Source organism: Molothrus aeneus, chromosome 5 (assembly GCF_037042795.1).
Source record: "Molothrus aeneus isolate 106 chromosome 5, BPBGC_Maene_1.0, whole genome shotgun sequence".
Taxonomy (NCBI): domain Eukaryota; kingdom Metazoa; phylum Chordata; class Aves; order Passeriformes; family Icteridae; genus Molothrus; species Molothrus aeneus.
Window position 1 is genome coordinate 22929184 of NC_089650.1, and position 14629 is coordinate 22943812.

Below are 14629 nucleotides of genomic sequence, written 5' to 3' on the forward strand. Positions count from 1 at the left end.
CTTCACTTAGATATTTATTCAGTATAAATAAATGTTACATTGCAGCTTTCAACAGGCACAGCTGGAGACTGTAGGAAGACACATGCCAAAGTGAGTCACAATCCCCTGAGACACCTGCAAGAGGTAGAACACTGCATGGCAAAGCAGCACTTGCCACAGGCACACCACTGGGTTCCTCTGGCAAGACTCTTCAGCAGCTTGCGGGGAAGAGTTTTATCCCAGTCAGACAGCTGTGCCTCAAAGGTGCGAACAGTGACTCTTTCTCTCTGCATCATTGTCATACATGAGCATGTTCACACTGAGCCAGGCTTAGCCTCAGTCTGTGAGGGTGATCACTGTGTCTTTATGGGTGCCAGTGTGTGTGTAATTTCACTGAATGCACCTTTCCTGGATCTCTTTATTTAAAGCTGCCAACTCAGCCTAAGCGAGTTGTCCAGTGTGTCCAGACCCAGTTGCTGGGTCATGAGTTTATCATGTGCCTTATCTTTTCTTACAGGCTTTTTGCAGCATTTTTATGGCTTTGCATTTTCGTTTATAGTATTTTGGAAACAAATCAAGGGATCCCATGATGAAGCTGATGTCACATTGTTCTGAAATCAGAGCAGTGAGTTCTGAAATCAGAGCAGTGAGTTTAGGGACAGAAGGAATTAGAGGAAAAGGAATAATTCATTCAGCTTTATGAGGTGCACTCTGTCTTCATGACAGTGGAAAAATAAGTTCAGGAATAAAAACAAGCACCAGTACTGTTTCTTGGTCTCAGCTAAAGAAAGAAACTATTTTAGTAAAATTGTTTATAAAGATGAAATTTACTTGAAATACTACTGAAAAGACTAAAATTACCATGCTCGAGGCAGAGGAGTAAACCTCAGGAGTATCAACCCAACTATGCAACTGATTCATTTAGTTCCACTGGTTGCCTTCAATTTTCCAATTTGTAAAGTAGAGGGAATAATGATTGATTAGAACAAGAATTGTCCCCTGAATATGCTAAATCCCACTATATGTGGCTTGTGCCTGCTGAGTCCCTTAGCCCTCATGTAGGTTGAGGTAAGAGTTCAGTTTGCCATGTTCTGAGCAAGATACAAGCTAACCTGAAGTCAGCAGGATCTCCAAAGCCAAGACTAAGCAACAACTTCCTTTGCCTGGTCTAAGGGGACTGTGTTCCCATGCCAGTTCTTGAAATTGCTTTTTCACAGTGTCTTGTGCCCCTTGTGTGACTCTTGGGAGCCAAGGAAGTTTAATATCTTTAAAAGTCTCAATACAGAAGGTTGCTTGTAATCCTAGTGCTTGGTGCCTAGCTAAAATATCCATCATGAAAGCTCTACAAGGTAGATATGGATGGTCTCACCATGCACAAAAATCCTGAAATATTTTGGAGTTGTGTATGTTTAAATGCACTGGCCACGTGTTTTCAGTTGTATTTGGCATAGATGATGGAGGAATGATGTGCAGCACTGAAATTAATCCAGACTTTTGCTAGGAGATGCCTTTGCCATGTTTTATGCTGCTGTAATCCAGGTTACAGCAATGTAGAACATGGCAAAGACTTCTCCTAGCAAAAGTCTCATGGGAAATCATCAGTAAAATCTTATGCCTTAAGTTGGTAGGCGTCCAACAAGACTTCACAGCATGGTATTTCTGGACATGCTCCAAGAAGAGAACGATCCAAACAAGACCATTTGCTGATGAAAAAAGATCTGAGTTAAGTAGCAAATGTCTGTGTGACTGGGTGTTATGTGTATGTATTGCATAATAGATATCCAAATATTTCTATTCCCTATTGAAGTTTACTCTTTTATTAATTCTTTCCCCTTTTCATATGTATAAGGCTAGCTAGTGAAACAACACTATTTTCACAATATATTTTCGCAGAGACATGGAAATTACTGAAGGGAAACATGAAGGAGAAGCAAAGCAACAAAGGCATGTTAAAACATTAATCTAGTTAGAGCAGAGAACAATCAGTTCTGTTTTCTTCTTATGTTTAGTATCAGGTTTTGCGTAAGGCTAAGACATCTATCCAGAAGCTGGAGCAAACCTTGTGTTCTTTGCTGAAGATGAAAGGTAACTGTATGCAAGTATTTGCTTGGACAAAGAGCCTGGACTTGGTTTTTATGTATTTGTTAAATAGGGACAGAAGTACACAGGAACTGTCCATTAAAGCATTGCAGCCAGCTGTGCCTTTAGTTGTAGCAATAAGTAAGGGACAGTGAGAAGTCTGTCAATGCACTGAGCACTGTATTTATCTCAGAAATCCCCCTCTGACTCAGCCTTTCCCACCCCTCCCTAGCCTAGGTGAAGAGGGGAAACAAGCAATTCCTGCTATCCCCTGGCAGCAGGCCATTCAGCCTGAGTACCCTTGGCAGCTTCAGCCCAGCAGGTGTGGGGCTGGCTTGGGTGCCCAGGCTGGATCCTTAGGCTCCCACCTGGAGCCAGCAGGAGCTGTGTGCTCCTCCTGGTCACAGCAGTGTGGCACGGTGCCAGTCACAGCTGTCACCAGCACCCAGCCCTGCCAGAGCACAGACTGCACAACAGCACGCTGTGGTGTGAACTAAAAGGATTTCCTAGGGTAGGAAATGGAAGCCTCTGGTGAAGAGTGTACTCTGATATAAATGGTTAAGAGAGATGCTACAGGGTTTTTTTTTTCAGCTTGGCAGGCCGTGCCCATGCCCTGCTCTCTTACAGCCTGTGACACCTCAGTCACACTGGCCAGCAGGTACTGTCTGCACTTATGGCAGCTCTTGCTGGGGGCCTCACGCCCCCAAGAATGTTCCTTCTGTTTAGTCCTGCTGGCCACTGCCTCTGCTAACAGCAAGAAGAACTAGAGGCTGATAGCATGGAGGCTTTGGACACATCTTTTTGTCCCTTCAAGTGTCCAAATTCCTGTCAGCTAGAAAAAAACCTGCTATTCATGCAACTTACACCTCCAATAATTTGAATCAATTAGAAGTCTCAGTGCTTAAAATGAACAATCTCATCTGAACCCACATCCCTGGATAACCCATAAGAGTGAGTCACAGGTAGAAAGAATAGTTTGACAGAGCAAAATTGAAAAGATAACAAGCAGGGAGGCTGGTTGAGGGGAGTTTGAGGCAAGCTTCCCCTTGTATGTACTCGCATATATGTAAAATCCATACTGCTTGTGAATCACAGGCTGGATGTCAGGGTTCTTCACATGCAATTTGCTCATTATAAGGTAACCAAATTCTGTATTGACTAGTGCGTGCCCAGAGTTGGATTTGCAGGTTGTTTTCACCATCAGTTCTGTAAAATCAGTGTTAGGAAGAAGGCATTGATTCTAAGTTCCTCAGTGTTCATAAACTCCCAGTAGTACTAGTTATGTTCTAGGAGAGACAGATGTTTCTTCTTTCACATCATTTTTGCCTAATGAAAAACTCTGGCTTGTGAAGAACCAGTTGTTGACAGTGTTCTGCTTGGTTGGGGCTGAGGGTGAGCAAGAAGCCAAAAGTGCCATTGATGTGACAGTGACCTTTCTGCTGACAACAGCCAGCTGCAGTCTGGAGGATGGGAGCCCATCCAGCTTGGAGGAAGTCAGGGAGGAATATGTCAGGAGGCAATTCGGCAGTCAAAGGTAAGGGCTTGTACCAGTCAAGAAAAGATGATAATATTTTGCACTTGCTTCCATCCCAGCATCTCTGAAACTCCTTGTCATTGCTACTGTATTTCCAAGCAGAAGTTTTTCCTCATTAGGAAAGGACAAGGAGGTTTCACCTGGCCTGCTGTAATCCCATGGGGTGCACAAACATTCTAAACATGTTGTTGGTCTCATTTCCAGTCAGTGCTTGTATTTTTTTTTCCCTCCTATGTAGCTGATCTCTGGAAAGGATGTCTCATTGCCTTAAAAGCAAAAGAAGAAGGAAAAAGCTGGCTTGGGAGGAATGCCCCTAGGCTGTGGAGTCACCATGATGAGGGCATTATTAATCCAGTTGAGAAGTTATTAATGTGGCTTTTTTCCCTTGTGTTCTTTCCAGCACTACATTAGCCTCAGAAGATATGAGTGAAAGTGACTCTGCCATCTGGTATTTGCTTCAAGAATGTGAAAAACAAACACTGGAAGAATATGAGAAGCCAGAATTGATCCAGTTTTCAGACACTTTATCCCCAGATCTAGTGGAATTTGAACGGTAGGTGCACCCCACATTGCCTTCAGGTTTTCTTCAGGTTTTTCATTTGTTTGCAATTATCACTGTGCATCCAGGCACTGCCTTTCATGCAGCCCTGCTGGAGCCTGTGTCTGCCTCACAAAAACCTTGTGCCAGCAACTTTGGCCCTGCTGGTGATGAAGCTGATCACTTCCTAAGTCCCTGCAGCTTGCACATGGATGGACTCTTAGAGTTGTAGCAGCCCCCAGCTTTTCAGGCCTTGGTAAATCCCTGAGGATTTTTCACCCCTTAAGAAAAAGAAGAAAATTTCTTTCAAGTGTGTCAGTCTCTGTGTTGCCACACTTCACCACTGTATCCCTGCCGTGGGGCTAGATTTTAGGAGGGTAAGAATTGCTGCACCAGATGAATTTGCCAAGAGTCTAGCTGTATGTGTTCCAGGGAGGTGCAGGAACCAGAGGTAAGCACGTTCTTTTCCTCACAGTGATGCTCATCCTTCCTCTAATAGCATTGTTAGGAGGAGCTTGAACACTGTTGCCCCTTCCAAAAGCAGACCCTTAGCTCCTGGAAGCTTGGAGTACTTTTCTAGTGGGATCAGAGTAGGGTAAGGCTGGATTCAACCAAGTAAGATCTAACAGTCCTCAGCCTCTGGGCTGCAGAATAGTGATTGTCTGGAAGATACCAGAAGGCATTCTGAAACACTGGGGAAGGGGGGGGAACCTAAACACTCATGCATTACACTTGGAGCTAGTGGATGTGAGTCTGTAAACCCTTTAAGCTCCTAAATGCCTGATGCAGGACTTAAAAGTCAAAGACTACAGTTCTCATGTCAGTTGTCTATGTATTTTATTTGGAAGTCATAATGGTAAAATTACTGTTTTTCTCCAAAGTTAGTGATATCTTAAAACCGAGTATTATAGTCCATGTTCTTCCCCTTCCTGTCAGACAACACTAGGAGGTACTTAGAGGTTTTATCCTGCATTTCCAACAGGATAAACGATTATTTGATTGCCAAGATATGAGAAATAGATGCGTGTGCAATCTATCCTATACCATCAAGCAGTGAATTTCACCCTAATCATTCCACAGTTAACAGCAGACCCTTAGCTTAGCAGTGCAGGAGAATCCAGAGCTGCAGCTGGCATCTCTTCCATGGCATCACCACCACAACCAAAAACTTCTGCAGTTCCTTCTTCTCTTTTGCTTTGAACTGCTGTGTATTTCTAAAAACCCCTTTGATCACCGGGTTTTTTCTCAAAAGGAGACTGTAGCTGGACCAGCAGATGGCACCAGCTTCCCGCTCCTTCTCTGCTTTTGCTCCTGTTAGAATTGGAGGTGGCTGTAGTTAAGGTATGGTTTAGAAGACCTTGAAATGTGCTGAATCAAGATTTTCAGGATTAGAAAAATCTGCTTCATCAAAAACTGCACGACAGAGCCATAAACACCTGCCTTTCATGTTCTTTACTGACCAAGTAGACCAGGGCCTGTACTGTGTAGACTCTGGCACTTATCCTGTAGTCCTAGGGCAGATTGCATTTGGTTTGTAGCTAATTCTTGTTAAAAAATGACCTTTTATAACTTGCATAAGACAACAAGGACTCTTCAGCAAAAAGCAACAGCCTTTTGGTGACCATTTAATCAGATTATTTGGGAAGCATCAGAAATGCTTTGAGCTTTGGCTGACTGGGTTTTTTCCCATGTTCAGCAGCAGGAGATACCCTGGTAGGACTTCACAGTACTCTGTCCAGTGCAAAATGTGTTGTCTCCTTCCAGCTGGGAAGGAAATAGCTGACTCGTGCTTCAAACTTAATTTCTTTAGCAGAGCAGTCACGTTCTTCTGCTTGAGAAATTCCAGGTCCTTTGTTTGAAGCTGGACATCCAGAAACCTTAGTGAGTGCAATACTTTACATGAGCACACTTATTCCCCTTCTGGTATTTTGTTTCCAGCAGTGGTGGAAAATACTCCAGAGTGTGGAAACTTGGGTTTAAACAGATTTATGTTTACCTACAAAATTATATTTTCAATATTGGTTTGCTGGAACAAATATTTACAAATAAAAAAGAATTATTTCTTTAGAGTTACTTTCTCATACAATACTGTTCAGTTAATCAGGAAATGTGCTCACGTGGGACATCTTCCAAGGAATCATTTTGAGCCCAAACATAGTACCAATGACTGCTGTTTGTAGAGCTCTTGGTTTATACTCCTTTGATCTTTTTATTTTCGTCTGAGACTCTCTAAGCATTTAATTAATGTAAAATAATCTTCAGTGCTGCTTTCTGAAGTAGACATTATTATCCTGTGCCACACAGTGCTAACAGAAGAAGCAGGCTTGTTCTGAGATTTAGTCACTGGATTGAAATTATCACCCCTGTGTTCCACCACCAGTTTCACTACAGACTGCATAGAAGTCAGTGTTAGGGATGTGTTTCCTTAGATGCAAAATGGAGGAAATGGAGCTCCCATGCATAAGTCAGAGCATCCAGACCTGGGGCAGTGTCTGTCTGTCTGTGTGTACAGTACCTAATGCATCAGGTACAACCTCAGCCAGGACTTTAAAGTGCAGTGCAATGCCAATAAATGTATAAAAAGTCACTTGCAGTGCAAAAGGTTCAAAGGATACAAAGGCAAGTAACTGAAAATGTATTAAATTCCAGAATGAGGTTTGCCTGTACAACCTGCAGTGCCCGGAGCTTCTGTTGTGAGGCTGAGTCCTGCTGAGGCTGAAGCTGGAGCCTGCTTTTTGCAGGTGAAATTGTCAGTGTTGGGCACCATTCAGTAATTGTATGAAGTCTGGGAGGCAGAGTCAGTGAAGTAGTTATGGATCACAGCTACTCCCTGGTGTCCTGCTGATTTGCAGTAGATGGCTGCCTTGTAGCCTGCTCTTAAGAGATACTCCCTCTCCTTTCCTTTCCTTCCAGATACCTGTATTTTTATAAGCACACAGTGGACCTGCTGGTAGAGCATGGAATTGTTTGCACTGGAGAGGTGCCTCTTCCTGAGGTCTCCACAGCTATTTCCCATCTCTGGCAAGAGCTTTCTGAAGAGAGCAGGGACAGCATCTTGCAGTACTGTAGCCAGAGAGATTTCCTCATGGATCCCAAGGCTGCTTGCCCAGAGCCTGCTTGCACTGAAGGTAGTGTGAGGGACAGCGGAGGTAACAGTGAGGAAGCCAGTGGTTCCTCAGTCTCCACACCAGAGGAAGTAAGTGCTCAGCAACATTCATAGTCTGCCTCTGAAACTCCAAGCCTTCAGATGCTGATTGGCTCTGCAGCTTTTAATTGCAAACATACAGTAGTTGTAGCTATGTTTTCTCAAGATCATTGAATGCGTACATGGAGACAATAAGCAGTCTTTGAGTAAATATCTGCACCAGATTTTCTCTTGGTGAGATACCTAGTGAGCTACAGAAGTACAGTGGTAGTAATCCTGCTAGTCTCCACTGACTTGTGGAGTTTCTGTGCTAAGTAACAGTTCAGTTTGCCCCTACCTTGGTCCAGGGACAGGGAGCAAGAACAAGAGTTACACAGTTACTGTGCTCTGCACACTCTCCAAAGAGCACTGATGATCTAAATCCAGAAGCAATACCTAGTTTGCCAAAGCCTGCTGTGTTTTGGGTTGGGTGGTTTTTTTTCATCAAAGCACTTGGTAGCAAAGAGAAAGTATTTTTAGACCAGTCCCAGTGGCAAAGGGCCAATGACTGCCTGTACCATGCACCTCTGCAGAGCCAAGAAGTCAGTGACTGAGTAGACCAGAGCATTTATTAATAAGAGATTGAGTAAATAACAGCCAGTTCTATCAATGGTTCCTGGAGCAGTGATTGCTGAAGTAAGTAGCTGCTCAAAGAGGTATGTGTAATTTCATTAGCTGCAAGGCAGGGACAGATGTTTAGCATGTAAGTAAATGGCATTGACATGTTCTTTTTGAGTCACAGGACACAACTGATATTGCTCATTGCCTTAGGAAATGTCATGGGAATGTTCCCTGTATGGTATTTCTGGCACAGAGAGTGTGTGAACTGCATCATGGCACAGTGAACTAATGACTTTAGTGGTCTGGCATAAGGAGCATCCAAACTCCTTTGTCTAACTGGAGTCAGTTTTGGAGAGACTGGCTGGTACAGCTGAGATCTCCAGCCATAAGCAGCAGTCCACAGTCGAGTCTCTAAAGCACTGATACAATTCATGGTTTTTACTGACTTTTTTAGGAGATGTAATGTGAAGTCTAATTCCTAGAGGTTAAAGCACAGGCTTAAGGGAATGGACTGACCTTGTGTTCTTAGCCATGAAATACAGTTATTCCACATTATTCCTGCCTCCACAAAATCTCTTGGTTTACTCTAGCTGTAACCATACCTGTTAAATGTAAAGAAAGAATATCATGCTTTTAAAGACTGCATTATTAAAAATTATGCCCAAGGTAAAACTTTTTAGGTGACTGGATATGCTGACATCTGAAGTGATTTCTCTGCTAGGTGATGTTTGAAGATGCATTTGATGTTGCTGCTGGTTTCCTTGACAGAAGCAAGGCTCAGGGATTGTCCAGCCAGAGGTAAATTACAAACACCCCTTTTGGCAGACACAGCATGTTCATAGCCCACTGTCAGCAGTCCACGGCAAGTGCTCTGTGGAGTAAGACAACAGCTCTCTTTCTGAATAAATGGTCAGAATAGCAGCCTCCAGCAGCTGTGCTCACAAAAATACTTCCCTCTAAGGGGGAAAAAGTGAAACAACTAATGGTCATTTACAGCAGAATCAGTAACAATCACTTACTGAGAGTCCCATCACTTCAGGAGAACTGAGGTCTTTCTGATTTTCTTTGCCATTCTGCACAGTTTTCTGTGTTTTCAATTTACAATACTTGCAATGTTTTCTTTTTCTCTCTGAGTTACCAGGCCTGTGAGGACCAAGAGGCATTCCCTAATAAATCAGCTAATCATAAGCCATACTCTCATTTAATGAAACAAAAATGATAATTTTTCAACATTTTCTCCCTTGTCTTACTCTAATTCAGTCACATGGAGGTGATCAGGTTAAAGTGTGGTTGACCTGAACAGTAACACCAAAGGAACACAGAACCTTTTAAATAATAACATCTCTTTCCTCTTCAGTTCAGATGAGTGACCTAGAAGAGAACATGTCAGATACAAAGCTGGCACTGCCTTTGATTTTTCCCAGTAGACCAAAGAAAGAAAAGCATTGTTTTCCTCCAGAGGAAAATCACATTATGATTCATTTTTTATGTATTCTTGCTACTTAGTCTTTGTTAAGATTGTTTCTCTTTGCAAATGGTGTTTTTAATCTGTGAGGGTTTAATCCCATTTTCTACTTATTTTTCAACATTTAGAGTGATCTTTAATGTGAATCTTTTCCTTTCACCACCATTCCAGGTTGCACTTCCAGAAGGGAATAAGTTAAAATAATGTTGTTTTGGCTGATTATCAAAATATACTTGAGGGAAAAAAAACCTTAACAAATATTTATTTATTAAATAACATTTATTAGGTCACAATTTCCATTTGCTTTTAAAATAAGATTAAGTATTCCTTAATACTGCAAAGTATTACTATAATCTTTAAAGTCTGTTTTAGGTCCCAAATCAGTTTGGTATTTCAATAGTCAACATTTATTGTTTTCTCTTTCTTGCCTGTTGTTCTGCACCTTGTAATTCTGGACAGAGCTGTGATGGCAGAACTTTGTAAAATCCCAGGAAGAATACAGAGGTGAGGTCTAGAATGAAAAATTCAGCTTTGTGCCACAGTTACCTGAGAACACACCTGCCAGTTATAGCTAACATATCATTTCATGATCACAGGGTACTGCATTCACTCAAAAACTTTACAGAAATCAAAGCTGTTCCTCTGAACAACCCTACCAAATACACTCCCAAATAACCATTGCTGTCTGTTTTAAATGGATATTTGCTTTTGCCCAAAACAGTGTTACTATCCTGTAATGTATCAGCAGATCTCCTTCTTGTGACACCTGTTTCTTGTATTTCTGTTCTCTGTTCTTACATATCTGCCTTGCACTGGGCAAACAGTATCTCATCAATGCATCCATCACAACTCCTCCCTGTCTTGCTTGGCTATTGTCCTTAATATCAGAACCATCTTGAAAACAGTTTGAATTTTTTTTTAAGTAAAATATGGAGGAGGGAAAGTAAGGAAAACAGAACAGAAAATTAAATACAGTATCTGATTCCATTTTCAGTTCAGCATTTGCAAGCTGCACTTCTGAAAATCCAGAGGATCACCAGAGACTCTATGTGCAGGTCACTGACTTCCTAAAACAGCTCTTCTTCACTAATACACAGTTTTGCCAGGTAAGCCTTGCCAAAGGATTCCTTGTAGAAGGAGCAGTCTATTTCAGAGCAATGTATTTTAGGAGCAGTGTCAGAAAGGGATTTTTGTATTCAATGCTTTTGATCATATTGTCCAGAATGATTAAAAATAAGAGCTTGGGGTTCATCATTTTAGATGTGTCAATCCAAAAGGCCAGTAGGATTGCCTTTGTAAGAGGTTAAGTATGAGTGAACACTGCTTTGAATATTGTTCAAAATGGCAAATGACATGAGGAATTGTAAATTTTTTCTTTTTATTATTGTTTGCATGAAAGTTCCTTGAGTGATCTCCTCTGAGCAGGTAAAGCTCACTATCCAGCTCTCCAGCAACCCCCAGCTGCTTCATTCTGAGCTCAGCAGAACCACCTTCTGCTTGTCTGGGAGCCAGGCTCCCTGCCCTGAGCCCTCCACTGGCAGGCCCTAGAAGCAGGATATTTGTGTTCTTGCAAGAGCTGATGAAAAGCTCCTGAGCTTCCCCTTAATTTCAGCCTACTGTTGCAGGTTTGCTGAGCCAGAAGTCTTTGTGTTTGATTGTTCTTCCTCCCCTTCTTGTCTCCCTGCCATGGAGGTGGCTCTGAGCTTGCACATGGGTAAAGAACTGAAAGGGGGATACCCCTCAGGCAGAGCTTGTTTTGGTTCAGAGTCAGTGGTACCTCCACAGCAACCATTGGTTTGCTGATTTCTATTGCCTAGCTCCCACCTGGCCACTGGTACCTGAGCAGATGCTCCTTTGAAGGAAAATAGAAGGTTTGTGATGAGGGGTTGTTGAGACAGAAAACAAAGCAGCAACTGGTGTTGCACCATGGTCTGAATCTGTCACAGAGAGACGGCTGTGTGCCCTTTGGTTCCCCCATGCTGGAGATGGTAGCACTAAAGAAGGTGCAGAGAATGGCAGCAAGCACAGGAAAAGGCTTTCAATACTGTTAAGAGTAGGACTTTTCTACAAAAAAAAAAGACTGAGGGGTACTGCAAGACTATTTTATTCGTACATGGTGTGGATTCAGTACACAAAATGATTACTCATTGTGTCTAACACTAGAAGAACTAGAAAGCACTAAATAAAGTGAACAAACAACATATTCAAAATATTTGCATGTACAAATTACCACATTTAGACACCAGGGTCATCAATCCATGGGCAATTACTAAATCTGAAGGTCCAGATTCAATTTCTAGTGCAGGAGGGCCTCACAGCACAGTTTGCTATAATGTACATGTGTTTATTGTAAAACAGACCACACTGTGTGCCCAATTCTTGCACTTTTTTTCTAAACTTCCTCTGCTGGCTGTTGTCAGAGACCAGGCACTGATCTCCACAGCCCTTTGGTCTGTGAATAGCTATGTTCTGTGGAAGAACAGAGCTCTTCTTGTGTTTAAGTAAATGACTATGAACTCAGCAGGCCTAGAAAAGAAAGAAAAGCTTTAGGCAAGATATGGCATTTTCTGGTTTTAAATTTCTTTTGTGAGTGTCATGCCTGGCACGGTCTCATCTTGTCCTTCTGCTTGGGGCTGCCTTGTTATGTGTGAGCCTCAGTCCATCTCACAGCTCCCAGATGAGGTGGTATGGGAACAGGTAGTGTCTCTTTCAAGGTTTAAAGAGGCACATTTAAAATAAGACTGGGAGTGATGGGAAGATAAGCAGCAAAAGAGCCCAAAGTACTTCAAATTGGCAGTTGACTGTACTGTTTAGATCCAAAAGGAAATAAAAAGCTGCAAAGGGTTCTTTTACACAGGAACTTTTAGTTATCTGTGATAATGCAATAAAAAGGGAATTTGAGAAGAAATCACCCAGGCTAGATAATATGGTCACAATCTGTTTTGATTTAGAGTGCAGAACAACACATCTAGACAGTGCTGCCAAGAGGCAAAAGAGTAGAAAAAGGAAAATATGACTGACAAGCTATTTTTTGTTTTGAGAGCAGAAATTCGGATCCATCCCAAAGCAAACAGATTGAGACAGTTATGAAAGTGGTTGCAGAGCAGGGATAGAAGATGTTCCAGCTAGCTTGAAACACACCAACTCAGGCAGCAGCAGAGAGATCAGTATAGGCTACTCACCTTCCCCCAGAAATTGGGCTGCTCAGAGCATCAGAGACTGCTGGACTTGACAGGGAAAGGAACCCGTCCTGCTTCCCTTATCAGACTGAACCTCTGCAGACCATTCCCCTTCCTTGTGCTGGTGCCATGCTAGCACAGGAGTTTGGGCAGTGCTGGCACAAATTATCTCAAGGATAAAGCAGTGTCCCAGAGCACTGTGCACACACCTTGTAGGAGATACAGAGGTGGGTAGCAAGTACAGTAAGTACCAAGGTAAGGCATGTGATGGGACCCCACTGAAATACCAAAGGCAGCCCATGGTCTCCTTTCCTTTCATCTGCAGAGCTGAGGAGGTGATGGATTTTATTGCTGGTCATTCATGGCACTGCCATGTTCTGTCATTTCTGGTTAACTGTGCAGGTACAAACTGCAACTACTGCTGTTGGACTGTGGATGGTCACAGCTGCTGAGCACAGCTCCTCTTGAGCCACTGTCCTGGCTCTCAAGGCTGCCAGGGACTTGCACCCCACTGGAATAAAAAGCTTCAGAAAGACTCACACAAGAGGAGAGGGGAAATAATTTGGACAAGGAAAGGGAGAACTCTTAAAAGGGCAGGGACCAAAATGAGAACAGGAACATGCTTCTACAGTATATGATAGAGAAATATTTCTGAGCATGAGATTAGTTAAGCAATCTTGTAATTTTTCAAGAGCTGTTGTCTTAAGGTCGTATCTAAGAGAAGCTTAGCAGCAAAGGCAGTAAAGAGTTAATTTAGACTGAGATCCAAAGGTTTTACCTACATGAAACTCAGTGGGTTTTTTTTCTAAACAGTACTGAGCACCTTCGTGTCTTCAAAGGCACACTTTCTTTTAAAATTATGGATTTTAGATGCGTCACTTGACAAGCAAGTATTTACTGCTTCTTAAGCTGTACATTTTCAAACAGCACCTATTTTTAAAAGCAGTATTTCACTGAAAAGTCTTACATCAGGGCAGAAGGTGGACTAGATGGACTGCAGGCATGAATACTTTTATCTTCCAGCCTTTGATTTCTCAAGAGCCATTTCTTCTCTGTAAACTGGTGAAAGAGAAGACCCTTTCCTTCTGTTGCTAAAAGTGGAGCAAAGCCTGAAGTTGGTAGAAATTAAGGCCTCAAGGAAGCTCTCATACCTTCAGAGCCTGTTATGTGACAAACTTGCTACCACAGTCAGTAACAGCTGTCTAGATGATGGAAATAGACACAGGGTGGAGCCCTGTGATTTTAGAAGGAAATTGGCAGAAAATTTGAGCCCTTCTTCATCAGGCACCTCAGGAACTCATCAAGTGCTGGTGGCTGATTCAGAGAGGAGGGAGGGCTCATGCTGCATTTCCTGGTACATCAGCTCTTGAGCAACTCACTGTAGATTTGAAATTCAATGAACTCCTCTGGTTTTTAATCTTGACTTTGGGGGGGCTTTCAGGAAGAAGATCTTCACTATGATCATGAGACTGTGATGCTGCGGTGCACGGAGACCTTCGATGATGAAGATTTCTAAGCAGTGTCTCCAGCAATGTTTTGCCAAGCCCTGCCAGGTACACCAGGCATGGGAGGAGCCTCACCTCTCTCAGTGAGCTGCCTCTCTCAGCAGAGTGTGGAGACACTGTGTTGAAGTGGTTTGTTATCATTGACTTCTCCTTCCCTCATTAGTAATTCTTGATATATCAGTTGAGTAATTTATACTTTTTAAAGGTTTTAAGGGTCTTAGCTATTTATTAATATATGTTTTTACCCATTGCTATTTAATGTTTAGCCTTGCTTCACAAAGAAACGGAGGCATGTACAGTTAAGTGACCTTGCCTAGCATAAGGTGAGGGAAGAGCAGCAGAGAGGCCAGATCAGTGGCAGTCTGCACACTCCCACAGGATGCAGGTCTCAAACTGCACCCTGCAAAAGTCACTTCCTGGCAGTGATTATTTTTCTGGTACAATTTTTCATCTTGGGCTCACAAGGAAAGAGGGATTTCCTCACAGAGAGTGGAATGAGGCTCTTCTCTTTATGAGGACAGCAGCAGTGAGCACCCACTCCCCAGTCACCCAAAAAAGTGCAGGCACAGTAATACACTTTGGATTATTTACTTTTGTGAAGTGTG

At 42.6% G+C, this 14629-nt stretch overlaps 1 protein-coding gene across 1 annotated transcript; it reads left to right on the forward strand.

Moving 5' to 3' along the window:
- The first annotated feature begins 120 nt into the window (after window positions 1-120).
- Window positions 121-14556, forward strand: STRA8 (stimulated by retinoic acid 8). Its single transcript, XM_066550248.1, has 8 exons — window positions 121-243; window positions 1989-2064; window positions 3508-3592; window positions 3993-4145; window positions 7044-7326; window positions 8597-8673; window positions 10335-10446; window positions 13961-14556. Exons 1-8 carry the CDS (start codon window positions 136-138, stop codon window positions 14033-14035), a joined length of 969 nt encoding a protein of 322 aa, XP_066406345.1. The 5' UTR covers window positions 121-135; the 3' UTR covers window positions 14036-14556.
- Window positions 14557-14629: the final 73 nt, after the last annotated feature.

What these genes read in the sequence shown, in the direction of transcription:
- STRA8 (XM_066550248.1), top strand. Translation starts at nt 136, where the DNA reads ATGGCAAAGCAGCACTTGCCACAGGCACACCACTGGGTTCCTCTGGCA. An exon ending in TTCTTTGCTGAAGATGAAAG is followed by an intron (nt 2,065 to 3,507) that starts GTAACTGTATGC and finishes TGCTGACAACAG; the next exon opens with CCAGCTGCAGTCTGGAGGAT. An exon ending in CTAATACACAGTTTTGCCAG is followed by an intron (nt 10,447 to 13,960) that starts GTAAGCCTTGCC and finishes GGGGGCTTTCAG; the next exon opens with GAAGAAGATCTTCACTATGA.